The sequence below is a fragment of the Marmota marmota genome, unplaced genomic scaffold (genome assembly GCF_001458135.2).
Source record: "Marmota marmota marmota unplaced genomic scaffold, marMar, whole genome shotgun sequence".
Taxonomy (NCBI): domain Eukaryota; kingdom Metazoa; phylum Chordata; class Mammalia; order Rodentia; family Sciuridae; genus Marmota; species Marmota marmota.
Window position 1 is genome coordinate 10,794,228 of NW_025999991.1, and position 27,335 is coordinate 10,821,562.

Sequence of the window (27,335 nt, forward strand, 5' to 3'; positions counted from 1 at the left end):
AAAGAAAAGAAAAATCATTAAGACAAATCAGAATCAAAAGATAGTTGATATGTCTTCCTTAATACCAAGCCGAATGAACTTTTAAAGCATTATTCAAGGAAGAGGATTGCTGCATAAAAATAGTAGTTGCAAGTCTAAGTGTTTGTGCCCTTAAACAGCCTCAATCCACAAACAAGAATCAATAGACTACAGGAAGAAACTGATTATTACAGGAAGAAATTTTAGCTTCTCTTTAAATTATTGATAAGCCAAGCTGGCAGGAATCAGCCACAATATATAGAATTTGATAGAACCATTGCCAGCTTTGCCCTCCTGCTCACAGATGACATTGTCCATCTGACGCTGGTAACGGGCATTCTCATCAAATGTGGAATACTCACAAAGGTTGGACATGAGTTAGGCCCTGATTCAATCAGTGAATTCCAAAGTGTAGGGATACCTGCCTAAAATTAAAAAAGAATAAAAGGTAGAAGTTTGGGCTGGGGTTGTGGCTCAGAGGTAGAGCACTTGCCTAGCATGTGTGAGGCACTGGTTTTGATTCTCAGCACCACATTATGAATAAATGAATAAAATAAAGGTCCATCAACAACTAAAACAATATTTGGAAAAAAAAGTAGAAGTTAATCATAAAATGATAAGTTCTTTAATCTCAGTATGTTGCGAAGTTGAAGAATACACTTTAAAATGACACATAGATCCAAAAAGACTTAGCAGAAATTTAAAAATTCTTTGCCAAGCACTGTGGTGCACACCTATAATCCCAGCAACTCTGGAGGCTGAGGCAGGAGGATCCCAAATTCCAGGCCAGTCTCAGCAACTTAGCTAGGCCCTAAGGTCTCACCTTAGTGAGACCCTCAAAAAGGGGCTGGGAATGTGGTTCAATGGCTAAGCACCAGTTCAATCTCCAGTACCAAAAAAGTTAAAAAATTAAAAAAATAAATAAAAATTATCAGAACTAAATGATAGAATTGTTTGCCATCAAAGCCGGTGGGATGTTTTAAAAGCAATGCCTTATAGGAGCTTTCCTCCATTTTTAATAGAAAAAGAAGAGAGGCTAAAAACTGATAATCTTTGATGGCCAACTTAGGAACAAGAAAACAAAGCCAAATGCATAGAAGAAAAAGATCTTAAGACACAAGAGCAGAGATAAATGATATGGTACACAAGACATCAAGTAGGGCATGATGGTGCACCTGGGGCCCAACTCGTCTGCTCGCCATAGGTTGCTTGAGCCCAGGAATTTGGGCCATCCTGGGCCACACAAAAAGACCCTGTCTCTATTCTTTAAAAAATTGGCCAGACCAGGTATGGTGTCACACACCTATAACCCCAGTGTTTGGAAGGCTCAGACAGGAGGATCACAACTTCAAGTCCAGCCTCAGCAGCTTAGGCCCTAAACAACTTATCAAGACACTGTCTCAAAATAAATAAAAAGGGCTGGGAATGTGGCTCAGTGGTTAAGTGTCCCTGGGTTTGATCCCCAGTGCCAAAAATAAAAAATAAAAAAAGCCTTGGCCAAATGCAAGTTGAAGGCTGAGGCAGGAGGGTCTTGAATTCGAGACTAACCTGGGCAACTGAGGAAAACCCTGTCATAAATTTTTAAAAGTTGAGGGGCTGGGGATATAGCTCAGTGGTAAAGTGCTTGCCTAGCATGTATGAGGCAATGGGTTACATTCTCAGCACCACATATAAATTAATAAATAAATAAAAGGTCCATCAACAACTAAAAAATATTTTTTTTAAAAAAATGAAAGCTATTAAAACATTCTGAGGAAACAGTTGTAGCACTCCGAACAATGAAAGAGAAAGGTAGGTTAGAAACCCCTGACACCAGCCCTTCAAGACATGCACTCTCAACATACACAAAACTTCCATAGATGAGGAAAACGGATATTCCACTGATAGAACACTAACACCAAAGAAGGCAGGGAGAGCAAGCCAGGAGACTTGAAAGTGTCCCTGGAGTCTCTCTCAAACCCTAGATAAGCTGTTACAAGGCCGGATTAGTATTGCTACAAATAGAAATACATTCTGCTCAAGGGGAGTTTACTCTGGCAATGGAAAGATGGCTCAATATTAAACCTGCACGGATTAAAGGAGAAATCCAAAATAAAGTACACGATAATAGGGAACCGTAGCAGATAAAGATGCTCAAAGCATTTGGTGAAGTCAACACCTGCTTGTGACTCCTGAAACTCTGCTACCTGGAAGTGGCCTTTACCCTGCCCTGACGCATGTCACTGGTAAGCTCTCCCACTGTTGAGGGGAGGAAGAACCCTGTGTGAGCACATCTCCCCCCCAGACAGAGGGAGCCACTGGATGTGGACATCACAGGAAGGGACGTCACACACATCGACATGAAGTCTCAACCACATTGGTAGCAGACCGAAATCTTCAGTGCAAGAAGCTGTCACACATCATTATCCAGTTAGATTTACCCTAGAAACACAAGGTTGTTGAAATTCAGAAATCAACACGTGCAACGTATGTCTTGAATACAATACAGGGAAATTTCCATGTGACTCAGGAAGTCCAGTGAAGCCTTTGTATAAATTTCAACACCCCATTCATGATTAAGACCTCTTAGCAGACTAAGAGGAAAGGGAACTCTAATTCTGAAAAACGGTTTGCTCAGCATAGCATACAGCCGTTGCCGTACTTAAACGTAGGATGTTGCATACTTCCCTCAAGACCAGGAAGAATGTGTCATATTTGAGTTACTAGCTCATCCACAAAGCAAGGAAAATGTTGGAGGTTAAAAAAGAAGGATAGCCTTTTTTAAAAAAAAAATATTTTTTGGTTGTAAATGAACACAATATCTCTTTTTATGCATTTATTTTTATGTGGTGCTGAGGATCAAACCCAGTGCTTCACATGTGCAAGGCAAGTACTCTGCCAGTAAGGTATAGCCCAGCCCAAGAAGGAGAATCTTATTAGCAAACAGCATATATAGAAAATCTAAATAAGTTTACAGATAAATATCAGTAGCTCCTTTTAGCAAAACTAATATAGAAAATTTTACCTTAACATGTGTAGTAGCATAAAAACACAAAATTCTTAAGAATAAATGCTTTCCATTCCATTGTGGTTGAGGTGATGACATCGATCCTTTTGGAGATTCAGGAGTTCTTGGGTGGCCTCACCTCAGTCTTTCCTCCATAGTACTTTCTGTCCACTGAATATGGAACTTACTGTTGATAGTTCTTTTCTTTCAGCTCAGAAAATGTGGCTGCTCTGGCTTTGTGGCTCAGATGGACGCAGCTGGTGTCCCTGTGGAAATTCAGCTTTTCTTTCTGGCTGAATCTGAGAGCTTTTCTTCATGATTGGTTTCCAAAACTCAGTTCTGATGTGCCTTGGCCTGGCTGTTTGATTTTACCCTGGTTTGGGATTAGCTCAGTTGTTGGGCCTGTGTAGAGTCTTTAGCCAGATGTGGGGACCTCTGCATTCGGTCCTCTGAGCACATGTTCAGCCCCATTGTCTTCCTGTCCTCAGATTCTGGAGCTAGGAGAATGTGTCTCTGTTGCAAACCCCTCACGCCCTGAGATTCTGGGTCGGACAGAACTGGTATGGACTGCCCTGCAGTGCCCTCAGCTCCCCTGTTACTGAGCCAGTACAGCCAGGTGTTCATTTCTGTTATTGGGGGCTTTCGTTCTAGAATTTATACTTAGTCCTTTTTTTATAACATCTGTTGGTTTTCTGAGATATTCTGTTTTTTTCGTTTGTTCAGAGAGAATTTGTAATCAATTATTGAAGCATTGTTCTGGTAATCCTTCTAAATCCTTGTTCGATGATTCCAATAGGCTCCACCCTGTTATTGACGCAAGGTGACCCCACCAGTGGTGTCAGACCCATCCAGTAAGTCAGGGGGGAGGATGAGGCCACAGACTGCTCTTGGAGGCAGCCTGGAGGTCAGGAACCCAAGATCCAGGCTTCCTCTTGGGATGGGAATGCAGACATACTGTGCTGGAAGGCTCCCCCCCAGGCCCAGGGTCCTGCACCAGTTACCCTCTGACCACAGTCAGAGTTGCCCCCTGTGCCATTTCCAGGACTAATGGTGGAGCCCATCCAGAGGAGCTAGGAGAGGCGTGGAGGACACCTGGTGGGGGCCAGAGGCCCTTTTGTGCCAAATGACCTGCACGGACATTTCTAAGCATGCTGCTAATCTATTCTTCCATTTCATTTACCAGCAAGTACATCCCAAGAATTACAGTGAGCTTGAGTGACTGCTGCATGCCTTCTGTGTCTCTCACCATCTGATGTTTATAATAAATATTCTGTGACATTATCCCTCCTTAAAATGCTGAATTTTTATTTTACATTTTAAACAACGATGGAATTCTTAACTACACCTGCCCCACTTTTCATTTTGGAATTTGAGCTCCATCGGGGTAGGACACATGATCTTAGCACGGGATCATGAAGTTGAAACCTCCTCACTCTATGCTGCTTTAAAGCAAACCAGTGATTCTTAAAACACAGTAAGTAAATAATCTTAGCACATGAGATTTTCAAAAGGATCATAGCAAAGCTACATAGAGTTTATTAATGTGATAAAAATCTATGCATTTTGTTGCTTTTCAAACAAGTCCTTGGAGAAATACAAGTCCTGATATTGAAGCTGGATGGGCTTTTTACATTCATTGGTCTGGACTATTTTTTAAGAACCTGTCTCAGTAATCACAAGGTGAAGCCCTGTAGCTGGAATGTTTCTGGCTGTACCTCCAGCCATGGCCTCTTCCTGGGAAGAGACCGTCTCCCAGGGAGCTCTAGATTCATGGCCTGGTTTTGGGCTTGGGCCCACCATTCTTGCCCAGGGGAGGGGGACAGGATACCTACCTCCTGATATCCGTGGAGCCATGGAGATGGCAGCGTTGCTGTGGCCTGTCATGAAGTCCACGTAGTACAGTCATGGGCTGATGAGAAACTAATCATACGGATGCATTATTTCTGCATATGGATAGTTAACCTTTTTTTACTTCCTCACTTAAGTTTTATTTAAACATGTATTCTGCATGGTCTGATGGAACGAAAATAGGATTTGGAGTCAGTCAGACATGGGGTTGAGTCCTGGCTTCCCTCTGCGGGTGGCCTTGGCAGATCCCTAACCATTCTGAGCAGTCAAATGGGATTTCAGCCATTGAAATTCCAAGAGTGCTGGTGGTTCTACATGCTGGGGATAGTGGATGAACACAGAAGCAGAAATTGAGGGCCAGCCTGGCAGGGACTCCCCTTGCACCCTTACCCCAGGTTTTTAGCACCTTGTTGAGGCCAGTGCATGTCCTGTGTTAGCAAGAAGGAATTGCATTACAGGGACAAAAAGGATCCCTTTTGGTCTTGTAGTCCCTATTTCAGTAGATGAATTGTCCTCCGCGTGCCAAGGTTCCAGCACAGAGATCTCTGCTTCTAGTGTCAGGGGTGGAGCATAGTGCAGTTAGCAGACATCTTCCACCTGGCCCAGTTTCCCCTGAAATGGTGGAGAGGGAGCTGTTGTCTGAGCTGACACTCTCATTACTGACACGAGTGCACAGTGGACCTTCATACAAGTGTGAATTGGGTTTGTGCTTCATCAGAATGCTTTTTGACAAGAGGCGTCCATCACAGTGGCTCTTTCATTTGCCACGGCAGAAGAGAAAAATGAAGTATCCCAATAATTGCATTATAGTTTCCTTCTTGTGGACAAGAAAGCAATGTGGTATAATTAGGTTTGATTGGAATGCACATTTCCGGTAAGATCCAAAATTAATGATGTTGCTATAGTGACACATCTGCCGCCACCAGTGCGTGAAACATAAAGTGATTCATTCGACAAGAGTAGACATCTGTGAACTACAAGGATGCAGACCATATTGACACTGACCAGAAATACTAGACACTGTATGATAAATGAACAAATGATGCTGAAGCAGGAGGATGGATAATTTGTACTTGATCTGCTGGGAGAACTTTAATCTTCTCACTGGTTGCATTTGACAATGCCATTGTTTAAAGAACAATGCTGCAGAGAACTCATAAATTTTAACACTTCACTCAGGGTGCAACCTACTAAAGCAATACACTACTTCCTTTGTCAGGGAGTTTTTATCTTCATGTAGAATGAAGCCATTACTACAAACACCCACTAAAACAGCAGGTTTTTAGGACTTATATTTTAACTATAGCATCCCTTTCCCAAAAGTTCTGTGCTGTCCAGACTTGAGTCGCTTGTGTTTCTCAGGACAGTGTTGCCATGAGGGAAAGGCTGTTTCCAAAGTCTGTCCTAAAGGCAGCAGAGCATGGTGTATGTGTGCTCGTCAGCACAAACAAGGCTTGCAGACGTCACAAGTGGGAGTTAGCCGTGTTTATTAGTGTCCCCTGTGTGATGGCAATGAGGACATTTTCAGTTACAGCACACATCCCTAGTCAGATGGGTGCATTATTCACTGAGGTGTGTGCTTGGGTGTGGGTCCTACATAACATTCCAGGGTGTTTAGACCAGTTGAGATACCTTACACATACAGTAGCTGCACAGATGCTTGCGACTGGAAACCTTAGCTTCCAGGAGAGCCTGATCTACGGTGAATGTAATGTGGACTCTATTTATTTAAATAATGTTAGGTATTTGTGAAGACCAAGGCGTATTTCAGAATTTGGTGAGTCGGTCTCATCACTTGAGAAGTTGTTTACATTCATTCATGGGATGGTCTAAGTAAGTTTCTTTGGGTGTAACCACTGATCATGCTTGGCTGTTTGCCTAGCTAAGGTCTTCCTGAGAATAGTATCCCTCTGGGTAAGAGTTGCTTTAGTTTATATATCACAGTCACCTGCCTACTTTTTTTAAATTATGGCCTGGTGAGTCTTGTTAGGAAACCAAATCACAGCCCAGTCACGTCTAATCAGCGTCTCTGCTGGTCGAGGGTGGCATCTGCCACTGCCCTGAGAGTGGTGCCTTCAGGACTCTACCTTAGAAATCAGTTTTCCTCTGTGCATTGCAGTCCAGGAAACCTGTTGTGCTTCTTCAAAGAGCCACTGCATTTTCATTAGAAATCCCAGACAAACCTGGGAACTTCGTATCATAACCACCCTGTTGCCGTTCTCTGCTATGGAGTCTCTTTTAAAATATATGTATTTATTTATTTTTTAGTTGTGGTTGACAAAAAACCTTTATTTTATTTATTTATTTTTATGTGGTGCTGAGGATTGAACCCAGGGCCTCACACATGCTAGGCAAGCACTCTAATGCTAAGCTACAACCGCAGCCCCTTGAGTCTCTCTTACCATCTTGTTTTTAAGTTAATTCTTTCTTTTTTTAAATTTCCAGCCTAAGGGCCTATTCCCTTTTGTCATATTAAGATGACAAAAGTTTTAGAAATCATTAACTGGTTTAAGTCATGAAAAGATTTGAGATAAGGTTTGAAAAATAATTCTTATTTTTTACTTAACTGATTTAATCTTGTTATATTATCTACTATTGTACAAGAGGGCAAAGTAAGCCTGAAACTAAGAAGTTGTGAAATATTTTCAGAATTCCTCTTAATATTTAAGGAAACTATGTGCCTCAAAGGAATGTCTGGTAGTATTCTAATTTCGTTGGCCCTGCAAGGTGTGAGTATCTTAATTGAGATGCCAAAATAACAAAGCCAAATTGTATTTGATGAGATATACTAGTCACTTATTTGAATTTATTAGTTTTAAACTGCTTTCAACATCATTTATTAGCAACTTAGCGATTTTAGGAGATGCAAAGTAATTATTCATAGTCGTTTGATGCAGATGAGAAACACAGAATGTGTCACTCTCTTAGCATTTTGGCATAACTGTGACGTCTCAGTACCATCCAAGACCCTCACTGTCTCAGACAGCAGCACTGCATGCATGAGAACCACTCTTGGTCCTCCTCTCCCATCCACTGCCTGGGCAAACCCGGGTCTGCTTCCACCCCTGGATTTGTTCAGTGTGGACATTACATGTGGATGGAATCATGCAACGTGTGGCCTGTGTGTCTGGCTTCTTTGATTTAGCAGAATGTTTGCAAGTTCATCCATACTATAGTATTCCTTTTTATGACCACATAGCATTCCCCTATGTGGATATACCACATTTTACGTATCCATTTTTGAGTGGGGTCTGGGGGGCATTTGGGTTGTTCCTTATTCTTGCCTGTTAGGGATGGTCCTGCTGTGAACCTCAAGACCCTAGGCAAGAAAAAAGAAGTGGCATTCGTGTTGCAAAGGTTCTATTTGTGTGTAGATTGGTCTGTGTATAGGAAAACCAGAGGGATCCCCTAAAAATATGTCAACAACAATACTAGTGAGTTTGTAGGATGTAAGATCAATATAAAAAATGAATTGTATTTTATATACTAACAATGTTATTAACTAACAATGATACTAACAATGATATTAAGATGGCTACAGAGGGGCTGGAATCATGGCTCAGTGGTAGAGTACTTGCCTAGCACACGTGAGGCACAGGGTTCAAACCTCAGCACCACATAAAAATGAAATAAAGATATTGTATCCACCTACAAGTAAAAAATAAATATTAAAAAAAAAAGATGGCCACAGAGCTCCCCAAATTGATCCATAGATTCTACACGGTGCCTGTTAAAATCCTAGCTATCTTCTTTCCAGAATCTACAAGCTGATCCATTGGTTTTACCACATGCAGATATAGGAGAGACCATTGATAGCTCGAACAATCCAGAAAAGGAATAAAGTTGGAAGACTCATGCTTCCAATTTCAAAATCTACAAAGCCAGTCAAGACAGTATGGTACTGCATAAAGAAAGACACAGATGGATGGATAGAGTTGAGAGGCCATAAGGAAAGCTTTTTGTTTGTTTGTTTGTTTGTTTTGTAGTCAGCTGGCTTTGACAAAGATGTCAAAGCATTCCTTGGGAAAAGGAACAAACTGTAAATTAAAAAAAAAAAAAAAAAAGATGCTGTGCAAGAAATGAAGTTGAATTCCTTCCTTCCATCATAAACAAAATAGAGTAGATCACAGACCTAAATGTAAACATTAAAATTGTAGTATTTTAAGTTTCTCAGTCTTCAGAAATTATTCTGAGTTTTCCCTTTCATTCTTCTCAGTTCGGAATGAATAAGCAACCAATAAAAGGCTTTTAGGAATCTAAATATAGAGCTTTACAAGGTGGCTGGGCCCCATGGCTTAGTGGTAGAGTGCCTGCTTCACACATTGAGAGACACTGGGCTCTATCCTCAGCACCACATCAAAATAAATAAAATAAACCTAGAGCTTTACAGCTCAAACCTAAGACATCAGTAATCTTTTAAATGATTTTCAACTAAATGTACATATGTAACAGTACATTGAGTATCTTAGCATCTGTCTAGATATGTCTGTGATAATGAGCACTACATTTCAATGGGTCTCTGAGCCATGTACACAGAATCACTCTCAAGATTTTCCTAAAGGGTGGTAAGAAGCAAAGCATAATAAATAGCATTGTAGAAGTTGAGAGCCTCAGCCCTGAAATATGTTCAGCAGGCTTAATAAAGACAGTAACCAGGGCTTGGGTTGTGACTCAGTGGTAGAGAGCTCGCCTAGCATGAACGAGGTACCAGATTTGATCCTCAGCACCACATAAATGAAAAATAGAGATATTTTGTCTACCTAAAACTTAAGAATAAATATTTTAAAAGGACAGTAATCAGAGTGCTGGGTTAGAAAAGTAGACACTTCAGAGCCCCAGCATCTTTGTCTAAAAGTGGTCTGAATGGAGTAATTGTAATCCTGTGTCTTTGTTTGGGGAAATACTTGTTGTTCATGTAGATTTATTGCATTTGGAAAAGCCAAATTTTTCTTCTCTAATAATTTCTGAAAATGGATGCCCCAAATTAAATGGTATATCATGATTCATTACAAGCAATAACTTGAGTAGGTCACAGTCCACCCCCTTGCTTCCTGGCCACCATGAGATGACTGCCTTCCTCCTTCGTTCCTCTGCCATTAAATTCTGCCTTATTCAGACCCAGAGCCAAGGAGTAGCTGACCACCGACAGAAAGTCTGAAACTATGAGCCCCACAGAAACTTTCTCTCCTCCAAGTTGTTCTTGTCAGGCATTTGTTCACAGTGACGAAAAGCTGACTAAGGCAGCCCATACACGTAGGTTCAGAAGATCTTTGATAGGGTGTCTGCAGCCGTGAGCCAGGAGGCCCCCCTACTGTACCTCCAACACAGATGAGGAGCATCTCAGCCCACCTAGCTGCTGCCTGCAGTGATATAAATTACTCTTCAAAGACAAATTATTCATTAAATCCAAAATATTTTATTATACTAATATTTAATCTCAAAACTTAAATATGGAAGCATCAGCAAATTTCATGTGAATAATAGAACTTGACAGTTTTTTAATAAGGAAACAGGTGTCAAAGTTGGTTTATCACCTGGCAAATGGTTACATAACTACCAAACCCTAACAACACAATTTAGGGCATCCTAACAACTTTGTGCCTAAACTTCTCTCTTGATTGTGATAACTGTTCACATTGCTGCTTCCCCACGTCACCATCCATGCATAATCCCTGTCTGAGCTCCTGAATGGCTACAGAAGCACCAAGGGAAGAAGAGGTTCTACAGTAGTTCATTGCTGCATATTCTTTCCATATTCATAGGGCAGTCAAGCTCCTATGTTCTGTGAACACATTAAGTAAATCACTTGCATCTCATGTGTTTTTGTATATTGCATGAAATATGCATGACCCAGCTTTTCTACAGTCCTGATGATTATCCCTTTTGATGCCTCTGATGTAAATAAGCACCTCCTGGTAGCTGTCTTTCCAAAGCTCCCCAAAGGAGAGTGTGTTCTATCTTGCAGGTGATACCAAGGTATGCCCAGAACTCACCACATCTCTAATGTCTGTTCCTGGGCCTCACAGTACATAATTTTTCAAGATAGGGTGTCTTATAGCTGATGGGCATGTCGACGAGGTTCCCATTGGTGTCTTCCTCAGCTGTGCTCTTCCACTGTGACTGTGAAGATGGCGACCCTGCTTCCTGGTGTTATGCCTGTCTCTTTCCGAACAGGCAGAAGTTGCATTCATGCCATATAACAGATCTGGGAAGTTGAACCTAGAGCTCTTCATTTAACTAGAGCCCTGCCCACTGTTGCAGGTGGAGCACCTCTCCTCCCACGGTCAGCATCAACACAGCGAGAAGAACAGCATGCAGGTACCTGGTGCATCAGCAAAACATCCTGGTTGCACAGTTAGCTCTCTGAGAACAGGCAGGTGCAGACCAAGATCCAGAGCTGAGGCCTTCCTTATGCAGTGCTGTGTTTTTGTCCTAGGAACTCTCACCCAGAATGAGATGACATTCAGGCAGCTCCATCTGGGCACTGTCTCCTATGGAGCTGACACAATGGATGAGATCCAGACCCACGTCCTGAGCTCCTACGCACAGGTACGTGATTCATTTCTCCAGGAGCTATTCTCTAGGTAGGAGCTAAGACCCTGTTGAGCTACACTGAGCCTGTGTTATATCTCTGATTGTTATATCTTATTACAGTATCACTTAAATCATTAATTCTAATATTTCAATCCAGAAGTAGTTTTCAGTAAGCATTTCTATATCAATGTAGTCACAAAAGGGATAGAGGGCCTAAATCAATTACTTATATTTTTTCTTAGTGAATTATTTGTTAAAAAAGGTAATTCATTAAGCAGAATTTTGAAGAATACTCACTAGATAACTGTCTTTAGTATGTTTCTTAACAGTCCCTTTGTTTTTCTACATAATAAATGAAACTTGAGCTCAAAATTTTAAAGATTCTTTTTTCATTAAACAAAAATAAAGTATAGTTCTATGAGTCCTCATATACCTGTCATTCGACACTCAACAATTTTCAGTACCTAAAGGATTCTATAGTTATTCTTTCTCATCATGCTTTGAAGTGATGCTCAAAAATCATACTATTATCTGAAAATTATTTATTACATGTCTACAATAGACAAAGATTTGGGGTTTGGTAAGATTTACAACCTCCCAAGAGTTCTCTGAGGTGTCGGCAGGAATTGTGTGTGCTTTTTTTGTTTTTTGTTTTTTTCTGTACAGGAGATTGAACCCAGAGGCACTTAACCACAGAACCACATCCCCAGCCCCCTTTTAAAATTTTATTTCTATTTATTTATTTATTTATTTATTTATTTATTTATTTATTTATTTATTTAGAGATAGGGTCTCGCTAAGTTGCCGAGACTGACTTTGAACTCACAATCCTCCTGCCTCAGCCTCCTGAGCCGCTGGGATTACAGGCCTGTGCCACCACTCCTGGCTAGGAATTATGTGCTTTGAATGTGAGGATGACCTCTGTGATCTATTCCTGGGTCTGGCTGCTTCTCACAGTATGTGTTTCTAACATTAAACTGTGTGTAGATCAAATGGAAGGTTCTCACAGCCCTGGCCCCAAGTAGTATTTGAATCTCATTCATTTGGATTTTTTTCTACCTGTCATAATTTTGAAGTCACTGATTCAGTATAATTAAACCTAGCAGTTCAAGGCCATGTATTTAACCTGCCAGGTACAAAACTGTGGTCTGTTACGAATTTCCCCTTCTTAGGTCATTTCTCTGCCTGTTTGTTGGTTTGCTCTGAATGCAGTAATCATATCACCTTGAGTCCAGACCTTGGGTTTCAAGAAGTGCATAGCTTAGCTGGGTGGTCAGAGCTCAGGTCTTGTTGGCCAAACTTGTGACCCTGGCCCAGAGCCAGGGAACGTCTTACATGTACTCATTCTCTCCAGAAGGCTTGGTGCAAACTAGGCTGAATTGCACTTTGCCTTTGCAGTTCTCCACTGTGACAGGTCAGAATCCCATTGCCGGTAGTGGGTACTACTATTTGGAAACCTCTCCTCTGAGTTGCTACCAGTCTGCATGTATTATACCCTTGAGGGTTGCCACATAAAAAGACCTCATTTTCGTGTGTGTGTGTGTGTGTGTGTGTGTATTCTTTGTATTTATTTATTCATTCATTCATTTGCAGTGCTAGGGATCAAACCGAGGCCCTCATGTATACTGGGCATGTGTTCTACCAGAGAGCCACATCCCTAGCCATAGATTATTCATTAATAGAAGAGAAATCTGAAACAAGGGAGTAAAGCTTCCCTTCTCTCCTAGAATTCTGTGTCTATATTGAAGTAGTGGCTGTGTACATCTGTTTTTCTAATCTATATTATCCATGAATATGGTTTTAGTGGTTCCAAATAAGTCATTTTAACAGCAAAAGCTAAAAGCAGAAAAGATCAAAAATGGTTACAAAGACAGATATTTAAAGTTTATACCTAAGAGGACTTTAAAGGTCATTTCTACTAAAAGCTATCTATCTGTACACAGTACTTTGTGTGTGAAGTTGATGTCATCCTTGTTTTGTGTTCTGCTTTGTTAGTGAGATGACAGTGGTCTAGTAGATCCACTGTAATGCAGCACAGATCTTTTATAACCTGGTTACATTCCCCTCTGGAAGCACTTGGTGATGGAGGGCATAGTCTTTAATGGAATTTGTGTGGAATTAGATTGTGTAGGCATCAGTAAGCATAATTCAGAAAAGGGGAGCGGCTGGACCTCTCTGCTGCAGGGGCAGTGGCATTGGGAACCCAGTGCAGGTGTGGGGCTGGCAGCTCTGGAGGGCAGTGAAGGGCAGTGCAGGCCGAGCACCAGGTAGACCCTCTCTAAGCAGTAGAAGACTCGAAGTTCAGTGGCTCTCTACACCCAGTCCAGTTTCTTAAGATTGTCATGAACTGTCTGAAGTTACTAGGAGAAATGAGTGCAGATCCTATTGGGGTCAGAACAGTGTTCTGCAACATGCTGCTCAGGCAGGAGGTGAATCACAGGAGTTGTCACTTGGGGTGACAATTAACTCACACTGCTGGGTCTGATGAGAGCCAGACGTAGTCACTGCACACAGTGGGCAACTGCTTTGAGGTATGAGGGGTCATTTCCTCTGAAGGAACCCACAACTTCACACGACTGCATCTCATGACCATTAGATGCAAACCTGACGCGCCAGTTCAGAGACGTACAGCCAGGTATGCTTGTGGTATGCAGGGAGGAGTGTTACAAGCTCCATCCAACTCTCAGCTTTATACCAGTTCGTCCATAGCATTGTTTGAGAAAGCAGAAAGATGTTGTGGTCGTTGCCATTCCATTTAGTTGTCTAACTTGCTCTGTGTTCAGAAGCAAAGAACAGGAATTATTCAGGGTATAGCAAAGTCATGCCACAGATGAAGTGAGGTAAAGTAATAAGAAGTGGTCGGGTTTTAAGTTATAGCAACTATCTTGGTATGCTCAACAACCTAGAAATCCCAAAGCACTTTACATTCCTAAGACAGAAAAGTAGCTCAGCTGTGTAGGACACAGACAACCACTCTTCTTACCCTAGCAATTTCTTTTAGCTTACAAAATAACAGGTGTCAGTAATCCCTGTGTCAGCATGTAGTTTTCTTTTTGGCCCATAATTACGTAATATCCTTCATCTTAAAGGTTCATCCTCAAACTGGTGGAAACAACCCCAGTTCAACCCCACCGAGAAGAGCCCAGTCTTCAACTCCCAAAGTCAGGAAGAGTGTCAGCAGTCGAGTCCACGAGGCAGTGAAAGCCATCGCCCTATGCCACAACGTGACCCCCGTGTATGAGTCCCGGGCTGGTGTCACTGGGGAGACTGAGTCTGCCGAGGCAGACCAAGACTTCAGTGACGAGAACCGCACCTACCAGGCGTCCAGCCCGGACGAGGTGAGTTGCGCTCCTTAGAAACTCTTGCTTCAGGAAGTTTTTCATGGTGCAGAGCCCTCTGACCTCTGTGCGCTGGCTCTCTCTGGCATGGGGAGCAAGGACAGCGTCCCAGCCTCCATAACTGCTCCTTCTGCAAAGGTGAGAGCTGCCTGCCCGGTCTAGTGCATGCACTCCTCGGTCCTAAACTGTTCCTACCTCCCAAGGTAGCTGAGGATTAATTACAGGAAATAACATGAGAAAAACATGAGTTTTGAGTTTTATAAACTAACTTGTGACCAAGGCAGATCTACATAAAGCTGTTGAAACTTGGGACTGTTATACACTCTGTCATCCAGTTTTTTTCCTCATCTCCAAATGAATCATCAGACTTACATATTAAATGTCCAGATATTTTGTCAGAATTTAGATACAGTGTATCTATTTCAAAAGAGAACTCGTGCTGGGCATGGTGGCTGACGCCTATAATTCAGTGATTCGGGAGACTGAGACAGGAGGATTGCATGTTCAAGACCAGCCTCCCAGCAACTTGACAGGACCTTGTATAGAAATAACAAGGACTGGGGATGTAGCTCAGTGACAAAACACCCCTGGATTTAATGCCCAGTATTAAAAAAGATAGAAAATTAGTATCTTAAATAATTTCAAAATTTAAGAGACATGGTAAAAATCTTAAATAAGGTAAATTAAACCTTTCTACCTTTACATCATTCTTAATAATTTTTAGAGTGGTAAAATTCATTACTAAATCTTTTTAATACCTCTGCAGTCTTAGCATATTTCATGTACAGCTTGGTATATACTCTGTGCCCTCGAGGAACTCGAGATAGAGTAGTCAGACCAGCTGTGGAATCAGGGTAAATAAACTGCTGCTTCAGGGACCTTGTCAAACTGGGTCACATATGTGAGTAATCGGAGGGAAAATGCCTGTAATCAAAGTGAAAAGAGGAACTCAGACCCGTATGCTCAAGAGAGGGGGCTGTTGGTTCTGGCGAGCAGGTTTATTGCAGAGGAGAAGTCTCTGCTCTGTAAAGCATTTTAGTCCAGAAGCAAGGTGTGCCTCTCACCCACCCTCACAGCGCTGGGCTGTCAAGTGTGGAGGTATCACAGGTCTCACCAGTCCTTTTCTAGAGCATATCCAAGAAAAATGAGAACATGTGTACACCCAGCTACTTGAACACATGTGTTCGCAGAATTGTAGCCAACAGGTGGGAACAGCCCCAACTGTAGGTGGAGGGGCAGAAGGTGGTCTGCCCACACAGCAGAGGAGCAGCCAGTCCTGGAAAGAATGCTGCAGCACGGAACCTGGGGAATATACGTTCAGTCACAGGAGGCCACATGGCCTGCGATTCCATGTATACAAAACGTCAGAACAAGGAGGGTGCCGGGAAACAGCCAAGGGAGTGATGGCAACAGGTCGGGACATCTTTTTAGGGAGAGAAAATGTTCTAAAACTGACGGTTGTGATGAGCGCACAGCTCTGTGCATGTACAGAACCCAATAAGTTTGAATGGTGCTGCGGTGTACAGACTGCAGCCTCACAAAGCCACAAAAGAGAAGCTTCAGAGTGAGTAGACAGGCCACACAGATAGGAGGAAAGGGCACTGACCCCAGGGCTGCTGCACAGCTAGCCAGCAGACCTGAAGGAGTGTGGGGCACAGGGCATCGAGGACAGAGAGGCCTGAGAGCACACAGGTCCCTGGCAGTTTACACTGCCGAGGAGAGCAGAACCTTGCCTAGAGGGGTGACAGCAGGTGAGCACAAGGAGGGTGGTACGTGTGCCACGGAGTGCAGCACTTGACCCATATGTCTATTTTGCCAGTGACAGTCACACAGAAGATACAGCTTGAGAAACTTGTCAGGAAAGGGTCCTCATGAACACCCAGAACAAGTTCCCCACCCCAGGAAGATGGGAGTGAGCAGATATTTGTGCGCAGAGAATGGAGAGGGAGTCCCACTCCTTCCTGGTGCGGAGGGCCCCACCAGGGGTAGGACGTCACCCAGAATCAGGTCTCCCTTATCTCCTGCAGGCTCTGGAAACAGAAGGGTTCTACTTGTTTGGGTTAGAAGAAAACAGTGCCGTCATTTCCTTTCTCCACAAGGGCGCTGTGACTGTGTCTTTCCTGGGGCAGGATGGGGTTTCGTGTCAGCAGAGTTCTCAATTCTGTCTGGATGCAAACAGGTGGGTGCCTAGGCTTTTCCCTTAGTAAGTCATCTTTTAACACATACACACTGGCACCTGACTCCAGCAGCGCCAGTCATTCTTGAGAGGTGTGGGGCTGGCAGCTGTCCAGAAATGAGGAGAGCTGTGTCCTGCAGACCGTTCCCTGAGCTTGCCGTCACGGTTGAAGACTGATGCTGATATGAGGTAAATGGGTGGTCGTGAAGACGTGTCACCCTCTTCTGGTGTTCTAAGGTTCTCCAGTACTTCTGGAGGTAGTGGCTCTTGGTGGTTCCTCCTGAAGTTGGTCCTTGGGATTTAAGACATACGGCCCCAGTTGCCTTTTTCTGGCACATAATGATAAGGAGTAGTGAAATGAAAGCCTAAGTGTACCAGCAGATTTGTGATCCTTTACAAAGCGAATGTCACTGCTGCCTTTGAAACAAGCCACAGCACTGGAAGTTCAACAGGAGCCGATTCCTGAAGTGTGGCAAGGCACATCCAAAGTTGAGAAGGCGTTTGTCCTCCTGGTACATAACGAAACTGACGAGGAACCGGGTCTTTCTTCTCAGAGGACACTGACACAATCTGCGATAACTGGAGTTTGTGGAACTACTGGGATCTCCCAGAGGCTCCAGAGTGAACTCCGTTGTGGAAAGAGGGGAAGCTGGGGTATGGAACTGAGCACCATTCCTTGCTCCTGCTTTCACTGCAGCGACTCTTCTCAGCCCTGCAGCTGATGGCCCAGCGTTCAGGTCCCCTCTGCCACAGTCCCACTTGTCTCCTGAGTCATGTCGATCAGTGAATCCGCACTGTCTCTGGTAGCTGTTTCAGTACAACTTGTGGGATCGTGTGTGTGTCAAGGTCTGTTCTTCAGTGGTAGGGAACTTAGGAGAACACCATGTCTCCACAACCAGGAGCAGAGTGGGGACCCAGAACTGACAGGCTGGGTGGGTAAACATACAGGACTCACCAAGTGCCATCTTCTTGGCTGAGGGTCACCAGGTGCCACCTTCTTGGCAAAGACTTTGAGACAGAAGTTATAACTGCCTTGTGAAGGGAAGAAAGCCTTTTCCTGTGAAGACAGGGCTGAGTGCTTTCACTGCAGCGACTCTTCTCTGTATGTGCTGTTGCCGAGCGACTAGAGGTTCTCACTCGCATGATCCCACGTTGGCAAAGAGCTACTTCCTGGCTGTAAGCATCGGGCACTGGGGCCGGAGACCTTCCAAGGAACATGTCATTGAAGATTTTAAAATACTGCACTGCGGGGGCTGGGGTTGTGGCTCAGCGGTAATGTACTCGCCTAGCACGTGCAAGGTGCTGGGTTCAAGCCTCAGCACCACATAAAAATAAATAAATAAAACAAAGGTATTGTGTCCAACTACAACTTAAAAAAAAAAAAAAACTGCACTGTGTGTTTACCTTATTTCCTGCCACAAGTACAAATTTTGTTAAAAGTATGTGGGACTTTTTTCTAAGTTTTTACATATCATAATACCTTTTAAACCTTAACCTAGGAATTTGCAATAGAGGTTTCATTGATCCAGAAATTACTAAGAATTTAGAGAAGTTATAACATGGAAATTATTAATCTTATATGTAACTTTTTTGACCTGTTTGGAAATTGGACAGTTATTGAAAGTTGCAGAACATTAAGTAATTTTTTTAAATCCCTGATATATATTTTAAATCTGAAAATGAAAACAGTAAACTTCATCATAATTTTTAAAGAGCTGTATTGATGCAATGTTTGCAAATCCCCAAAGCCTCAGGAAAATAATCTAAATGGTTCATTATTTAGCTTATTGAACTTTGCTGCAGTTAGGTTGACGGATGATAGCAATGTTTCCCAATCACCCAAGTACCGTTTTAAAAGCATTTTTTATTGAATAAAGTGCTTAGAATATTGCACCCTGGAGCCTTATTTAGGGAAATGGTTCGATTGATGATTTCTGTTTAACCTCAGCTTTGACCTATCACAACATATATGGTTAATAAGCTGCAGCATCATTTAAGAGACCTGACTAGTTCCATGCATTCCTTATCAACGCCACACTCTTACAGCCCTCTTGGTTATGGTGCCAGTGTCATCTCATCCAGAGAAAGAGTGTCATTTGTTAGGCAGAATGCCCTGGTGTTTGAGTCTCTGGCTGCCACCGTTGGCTGTTCTTCACAGTGTATGCAGCCTTGCTTCCCATTTTCCTAGAAGCAAAAAGGATCTTTTATCTTACCTACACATGCACACAGATGAATTTTTATTAAACAAATAATGGAATTCTGGAGGAATTCATCATAAGTGCAAAGGTCCTTGCTTGCAGTGGTGTGAGTACCGGGACGCTGGAGGTGTGCAGAGAGTGGCACTGGTGTCTGTGTGGACAGCCTTGTGGTGTTCAGGACGGGAGGCTGCTTATGCCCTGCCCATTGTTTCTTATGATAAGGGATCAATATTTCATTTTCTCTAGGAGAGCAGAAGGTTCTGCTTCCTGTCGTTTGTCTCTCTCCAGGCTCAGCATAGCCCCAGCCGAGAGATGTCAAGTGCTCCCTGGAAATTCCTTCCTGATTTACAGCCCGTCCCTGTGGTTGGCACACCCATCCCGTGCAGTTGCAGTAAGCCTGTGTGGAGTACATACATGTCTTATGTGATCATGAAGGACTTTAGCTCAGGTCCTCCAAGGATCGGGGCCTAGTAGGACAGACCTCAGAGACTCTGCTGCTCAGTTCCAAGCAGGTTGGCTGTGGATTTTAATGTCCGCCTGGCTCTATAGCACCCTTTCCCCACTGTGGCTACATGTCCTCCCAGCAGTAAGTTCTGCGTTTAAATATCATGCCAAAATGTGGCTATCGTTGCCTTGCTTCAGCACTGATGTGCAAGAATCAGCTAGAATTAATGACAAACCACAAGTGGGTTACTTAAAAATAGAGGAACATTACGTCCTAATAGCATTGCTTTTGGATTTACAGAAGTCAGTGCTAATATATGGGGCGTGCTGTATTTTTTAATTCACTTTATTGTGTGTGCCCATTGAAGCAAGACTAATTGTGGTGTCTGTCAATATATTTGTGAGGCGCAAATCACTGTCAGTGGCACAAAGCCTTCACTCTGCGACCTTCAGGACCAGTGGAGAGTAAATACTACGGGGCCTGTCTGTGAATATCGATCAGCAGCTTTTCCAGATGATCAGATTGCATTTTAAGTTAATAATCCTATTAAATTAGAACAGCGATTGTGATAACCACAATCAAAAATGATGAGTTGTCAGTGATTAAATTATGATTTATAAAGTACATAGTAAAAATGTATTCTCAGAGCAGAGCTGGCAGCCACATGTATATAATTGCTAATATGATAAGGGAAATTCTGCTAGGCTTTTCAAGAATAATTGCACAGAAGGTTCTGGATAATGGAATTACAGAGGAAAATTGATAAAATCTTGCTCCGTGTTTTACTTCCTCCGTGTGAGGTGACTCTTGGGTGTACCTTTCTGCACTGCTTGCTCAGTGTGACTGACTGTGGAAACACAGAGCTGGGCCCAGCTGCCCAGTGGCCTGTGGAGAAGGTGACAGCTCAGGCTCTCACATGAGAAGGTTTTTTTTTTTTTTTCTTTTGGTACCAGGGATTGAACTCAGGGGCACTCAACCACTGGGCCACATCCCCAGCCCTGTTTGGTATTTTATTTAGAGACAGGGTCTCACTGAGTTGCTTAGCACCTCACTTTTGCTGAGGCTGGCTTTGAACTCACATCCTCCTGCCTCAGCCTCCTGAGCTGCTGGGATGACAGGCCTGTGCCATCGCACCCAGCAAGGCTTTTTTCACACATTTTAGCTATTGGTTTACATTTGTGTTATTATCAGTGATCACATAATGTTTCAGAAACTTCTAACATCTCAGTAATCAGAGAAATAGCACTTGAAATGCAGTAAGCCTCAATGTTCTCAGCTGTTATTTTATGTTTCAGAGAAAAATACCCCAGGGATTATGTCCTGTTATGTCAGGCAGCAGTGAATTCCATTCTAATATAGATGCACTTGGTGACTGTTTGATAAGCCACTCTCCCAGTGTTTTGAGTACTTAACAACATTGTCTAAACAGATAAGCCAAGTAACAGGGCTAGAACCTCAGTCTCACCAGAAAGCCATGCTTGAGTACAAGACAGGCTTGGCCACTGTGTGTCCAGTGGGGTGGCCTCTGGCATCCCTGACATCACCCAGACAAAAGGCAAAGGGGCCAGGGTTGTGGCGCAGTGACAGGAGTGCTTTCCTAGCATGTCTGGGTCCTGAGTTCTATTCCCAGTACCACCCAAAAAGGAGCAGGGAGTGGGGACGGGGGATGTTCACTCTCAGCTCCCAAATGCAAGGGCTGTGCTGACTGGAAGAATAAGCAGCCAGAGGCCTTCTGAGCTAGACCTGGGAGTTGCCACACACTCCTGTGTGTATCCTGTTAAAAGACACCACACGCAGTGTGCAGTCTGGCCAGGCACAGAGAAGGGTGACCTCAGCAGAGCCTGTTAAGAGGGCTGCTGTCCAGAGGCCCTGATGGAAAGCTCTCAGGAAGCACCAAGGGGCGTCCAGGGCGAGGGGTAGCCAGGGAGGCTCCAGTTCCTCTGCATGGGAATGCTTTGCAGTCCACCAAGAAAGGGGAACATTTGACTTTGCATCCAACCAGTATTAGGGAGAGAAAAAAAGACAAGAACAAAGAGAGAAAAACAGCAAGTGACATTGAGAAAGCACCTGTTCAGAAGCTAGTTCTTTGACAGGCTGGTGAAATTGGAAAATCATTGGTAAAAATGGCAGGTGAGGGCTGGGTTGTGGTTCAGTGGCAGAGCACTTGCTTCACACATGTGAGGCCCTGGGTTTGATTCGCAGCACTACATAAAAATAAGTAAACAAAATAAAAATATTGTTAAAAGATAACTAAAAATTTTAAAAATGTATTTTAAAAAATGGCAAGTGAAACAAACCTGAATGCAAAAATCTCAGTAGAATAACTAGTCCTAGAAAAATATGAATTAGCAAATTTGGGTCTAAAGAAACCTGAACAGACCAGAGAAAATTTTCAGAAAAACATCAAAACAGCTTTAGAACCAACAGTTTTATAGGTCAATGGTTTTGAGCCACAAATAAGTCCTACGCTGTAAACAACTTTCTGGAGCAAGAAGTTTCCAGAGCCATCCAGCTCATCCTAGGAAGCCACCTTCATCCTAACCCTGAAGTCTTACCAAGAGTGTGTGTGTGTGTGTGTGTGTGTGTGAGTGATTATATATACGTTACTAGAAAGAAATTTACAGGTGACTCTTATGAATAGAGGTAGAAATCCTAAAAGACAATATTGAGTTAAATCTTACGGTATATTAAATGAATAATATGTTATGGCCAAGTAGCAAGTATAAGAAGGATTAGGTGGTTAATACAACTTTACAAATCAGGTCATTGGAGACTCCGGAAAAAAATATTTATGTTAAAATTCAGTAAATATTTTTGATCAAAACAAAACTAGCTCAGAAATATCTGATGGTAGTAAATTCAAACCAGAAAGGCACTTTGCTCACATGGCTTGTGAAGGCAGTTCCCCCAGCATGCTCCAGAGGTGCCCCACAACCATTTCTGCTACAGTGAACACAAGACAAGCTCATCTGTGATCTCCCGTGCCACTGAGCACCGCAGGAGAGTCCTTGGTCTGCATTCCGTGCTGGAAGGGTCGCTAGTACCAGGAGGACTACTGGGAGGAGCACTGGGCCAGCCTTGGTGGCTTTACCCCCTACCTCGGGAGGTAGCTCATGAGCCAGAGTGAACAGAGGGCATGTTCCCATGTGTTGCTGATGGCACATCTTCCCCAAAGCTCCCCAGTGCTCACTGAAATGCCCTAAGGTACCTCAGATCCCATTTCTACTACAGCAGTTCTATTTTAATTCTAAACCTTCCTACAAGGACACTCTAGGCCATATGGCTTTAGTAGTAAATTCTGCCACATTAATGGGGAAATAAGACCCATTCTATACAAACTCTTCTGAAACATAAAGGGGAAAGGACACTTCTCGGGTAATTTATGCTGCCATTGTTAAACTGATACCAAAATCAGATGAAGGTAGTAGAAAAAAGACTGCAGTATCACTTGGGACACAGGTACAAACATCTGTCACCAAATATAAGCAGGTCATATCCAACAGCATGGTTCTGTAGTCACATCAAACACAAATCATGGGTGAGGGTCCCACCATCTGAAACAAATAACCTCTCTGTGCATTAGGAGAGAAGGAGAAATCTTCAGCTTCATGAGGAGCATCTGTGAAAAGCCCTGTGGTCAGCATGACAGTGGAGGAAAACAGGATTTCTTTAAATGTGCAGAGCAAGGCAAAGATGTCCTCTCACACCAACCAGTCTGCATTGGACGCAAGCTCCTGGCCAGAGCAGCAGGAGGAAAGGAGAAGTTCGAGGTGTACCACTTGGAGCAGAGCAATGAGTCTACCCTTCTTCGTAGATGATGTGATCATCTGCATAGAAAATCCCAAAGACTGCAAAAGTCACATAGATCTAAAAATGCATTTACCAAGAGTATACATTATGACGTCCACATACAAAAATAAGTTGTGAGCAACTGAAAACTGGATGCTCAAGGAATTGAACACAGAAAGGCCGCCTTTTAAAGAGTGCTGAAAACAACTGGACAGCCATATACCAAAACAGCTTCCCCCATGCCTCTGGCCAACTATAGCAGTTACTTTAAATGGGACATTGAAAGGAAAGCGAGGAACTGGGAGACAGGCAAGCAAGAAATGAAAGACCAGGCCGGGATATACACGAGAGTTTGTTGGTCAGAGCTGACTAATAAAGGCCATCTCTCCATAGCTGGAGAGAGGCAAAGCAGGCTTCAGTCCTGGGACTTTTATGGGTCAGGCTCAGGGATTAGAGCCAGGTGAGTCCTAATGCTGGAGATTATAGGTGGGGTTGGTCTGAGGGAGTGGAGGGCCTTTCTCAGAAAAGCCCTTGGGCAGGAAAGCAAAACTTTTTCTTAAGATGGCCATCCAGATGCTAAGCAAGGACCTTACCTTAAACTCAGATTAAAACCTGAAGGACTAAAGTTTACAGAAGCAAACTAGGACAGATATTTGTAGCCTTAAGCTAGTTAGGCAGTGATTTCTCAGGACACAGAAAGCACAGATAACAAAAGGAAAAATTGATTAATTTGATTTCAGAATAAAAATCTTACATTCTTCAGAAGACATTTTTAAGAAAATGAAGACAAGCCACGAACTTGTAGAAATCATTTGCAGAATACATATATCTGTAAAAGACTGGTAAACAAAACACATGAATTTCAACTCAATTAAAAAAAAAAAACTGTTTAACCTTGGCAAGAGATTTGAACAACTATATCACCAAAGAGATAGGGTTATAGGCCACGAAAAAACTGCATGTGGGATTTAATACAGAGAAGTATTAGGGTGCCCAGAGAGATCTGTATGTATGGGGGTGAGCCTGCCACTGTCCCAGTCAGAAGACACTTGGCCTCTGCTCCTTGGAGAAGTGGCTGGTTCTAGGACTGGGTTACAAGTGACAAGGTGAACTTTGAGAATCTGATAGTGCCAGAAAATAAAGAAATGCTCCAAATATGAAGCAGTTGACAAAACCCCACCACCTTGCTGAGATTATGTCCAGTGGACACTGGAGCCAACTGAAAAAGCTCCCAGTGGCTGGAGCTGGGACAACTTAAGTATCAAAGTAGGAAAAGCATTATTGGATTAGAACCCAAAGTATAGAATGAGTGTGAATGAGTCCTCACTGGTGTGAATAAGTGACTGTAAATAAACTGAAGTGAACACATAGATCTCCCGCTACAGAGGAATTCCTGTGCAGAAGAGGAGAGTATAGTTCCCCACTCTTTCGGTCGAAGAGAACAGTGTTGAACAGGGGAAATAAAAGTCACTTTCAGTGGAGACAGCTACAGACACACCTAGCCAGGTGATCTAGAGCCAACACCAGCAGCTGCGTCATCCTGGATTAGATCTGAAGAGATGTTCTTGTTAGTTGAGGAACAGGCTGAACAAACGTTAGCTGCAGGGTGGGCTGAACACTCGACCCTCACCCGTCTGGTTCCTGATTGCTTGTTTGCCTCAAGGCTGAACCCTCAACCCCACTCAAGACTGAACCATCGACCTCCACCCGTCTGGTGCAACAGAAACCCACATCTGACCCTTCCCCCTGAAGGCAGAAGATGACACCCTTAGCAACTACTTATGATCCAATCACTGTACGCCAACAAGTCAGCTTGCAGACCCAAAGACCCCATTAGATTTTGGCTGTAAAAACTCTCTCCTCCTGGGCACCCCCCTCTTGCATGCGTGTTCTCTCTCTTGCGCTTTGCTCGATTCTCTCTCTCTCTCTCTCTCTCTCTTTCTTCTCTCTNGCCCAATCCCTCTCTTTCTTCTCTCTTTCCCTGTTCTCTTTCTCTCTCTTCCTCTTCCTTCCCTATTAATCAGACACTGCTGCAGTAAAGATCTCTTGGTCTCTCTGAGTGTCATGGTCACTTTCCTTTCACTTCTGGGGTCTTCCTCCCCATTTTACACATAACCCAGGCTAACCCTGAGGATACATCAACAGACTCACATCGAGGGATATTTTACAGAAGAACATTCAACCAGTTCTTTAAAACTGTCACATCATCATCCAGCACAGTCCCACAATCCCAGCAGCTCAGAGCCTCAGGTAGGAGGATTGCAAGTAATTTAGCAAGGCCCTAGGTAAATTAGTGAGATTCTGCCTTAAAAAATAAAAGGGCTGGGGATTCTCTCAGTGGTTAAGTGCCTCAGAGCTCAGTCCTTGTCCCTTGTCTCACACACACACAAAACAAAACAAAACTTTGACGTCATCAAAATACAAGGAAAATTTGAGAAATTTTCTAAGAGATATGGATCCTGGATGGAATGCTGGAACAGAAAGAGGAGTTCTGTGAAAACTGTTGCCAAAAGCTTGGTCCTTGTCCAATGCCAATCTAATAACAAGGACATGACTTTGAGAAAAAGGAAAAAGAAGGTTTATTGCTTTGCTAGCAAAGGAGAAACACAGGGACTCCTGTCCCAGAGGCTGTGATTCTTCCCATCAGCAGGAACAAGGGGCTTTTAAAGAGGCGACTCAGAGGCTACATTCCACATGCTCTCTGTTGGAGCTGTAATTTCACTTGTTAATTTGGGAGATTGTCATTTTTGAGAGCTTCTGGTGCTGTCCCCAAGGTCTGGATTACTTGTTCCTGTGGTGGGTGAGTGCTCAAGGACAGGTAACTCTGCCTAGGATGGGGAAGAAAGGTAATCCTGTTTCCCCTGAGATTAGGGATGGCGAGAGATTAAGGAGGAGCAGGGAAAGAGGAAGAGAAAGAAATATGTCCATTTTAAAAGGGTTGTTGGACTGGGGTTGTGGCTCATTTTTTGGTAGAGCACTTGCCTGGCATGTGTGAGACCCTAGGTTTGATCCTCAGGACCACATATAAATTTTAAAAAATAAAGCAAAAAGATCCTTGGCAAGTAAAAAATATATTTTAAAATTTTTAAAAAGTAAATAGAGCAGCAAGGACTATATTCAAAACATAAATTTGACCACTGTTACAAAACTGAGGCCATCTGAGCAAACTATGGTTTTTAAGTTTTTAAAAATATAACCTGCTCTTTGCTCAGATCTTACTGATAACTTGAGAACACACTGATGTGTCCACCCTGAAAAAAAAAACTACCAAATAAGTGTTGAGAGTTTTTTCTAAACCTTTCGGTCCTTTTTTGTGATGATTTCACAGTAACGGCTGAAGCAGTTTTTCTCTTCCTGCTATTCCATCTTGTATTTCTGTAATGTAAGACTGTAGTGTAATTGCACATGTGGCATAATTTCAGACCATACAAGGTCATTTGGTGACATTTCCTTAGCAGGGCTAGGAGCACAGTCCAGGGTTGTGTCTTCTTTTACTTTTGTCCTCTGAAATGGGAATAATGTTAAGATGGGGCACACAGATTTCATCACCATTCCATTGCCATTCTGGCAAGAGTGAGTGTTCCAAACTGCCCTTTCACCAAGACCTGCTTAGGACTTTCCTGGGGTGTTCTTTATCGTTGATACCATTGGTTACCAGTGACCAGTCCTGCTCCCTCACATGTTGAAGGTGTAGCCTTAGAGGAACACGCCAAGGCAAGCACATAAAGCAGGATTCATTTAAAAAGGGGTAACATGTTACCTTCTCCCCAAGAGGGAGAAGGGGCCATAGCTGGTGTCCTGGTGTACCAAGAAGCGAGGCCTTCTGTCTTCTTTACATGTCCTAGGCTTGCTGTGTTCTCCTGCTCTCTTCCCCTTAGCTCTTCTTCCTGACTAGGCCCAGGAAAAGCTCGGTAGGATGGCCCAAAGGTGGGAAACAGGTGGGCTGAAGGGGAAATTGCTGGATGGAGCAGCCCTGGACACGTTGCTTTAGAAATGTACATGT

The 27,335-nt window shown here is 43.1% G+C and overlaps 1 protein-coding gene across 5 annotated transcripts in view; it reads left to right on the forward strand.

Annotated features, from left to right (window-relative positions):
• Atp9b (ATPase phospholipid transporting 9B (putative)) overlaps positions 1-27,335 on the forward strand; it is a 244,536-nt gene that overhangs the window by 179,235 nt on the left and 37,966 nt on the right. For 4 of the 5 annotated variants that reach the window (XM_048806674.1, XM_048806675.1, XM_048806676.1 and 1 more), the window contains 3 exons: positions 11,114-11,170; positions 11,289-11,401; positions 14,476-14,724. In XM_048806674.1, coding sequence (XP_048662631.1) covers positions 11,114-11,170; positions 11,289-11,401; positions 14,476-14,724 — 419 coding nt within the window. The remainder of the gene's footprint in view (positions 1-11,113; positions 11,171-11,288; positions 11,402-14,475; positions 14,725-27,335) is intronic. The other variant, XM_015499591.2, reaches the window with a different exon arrangement.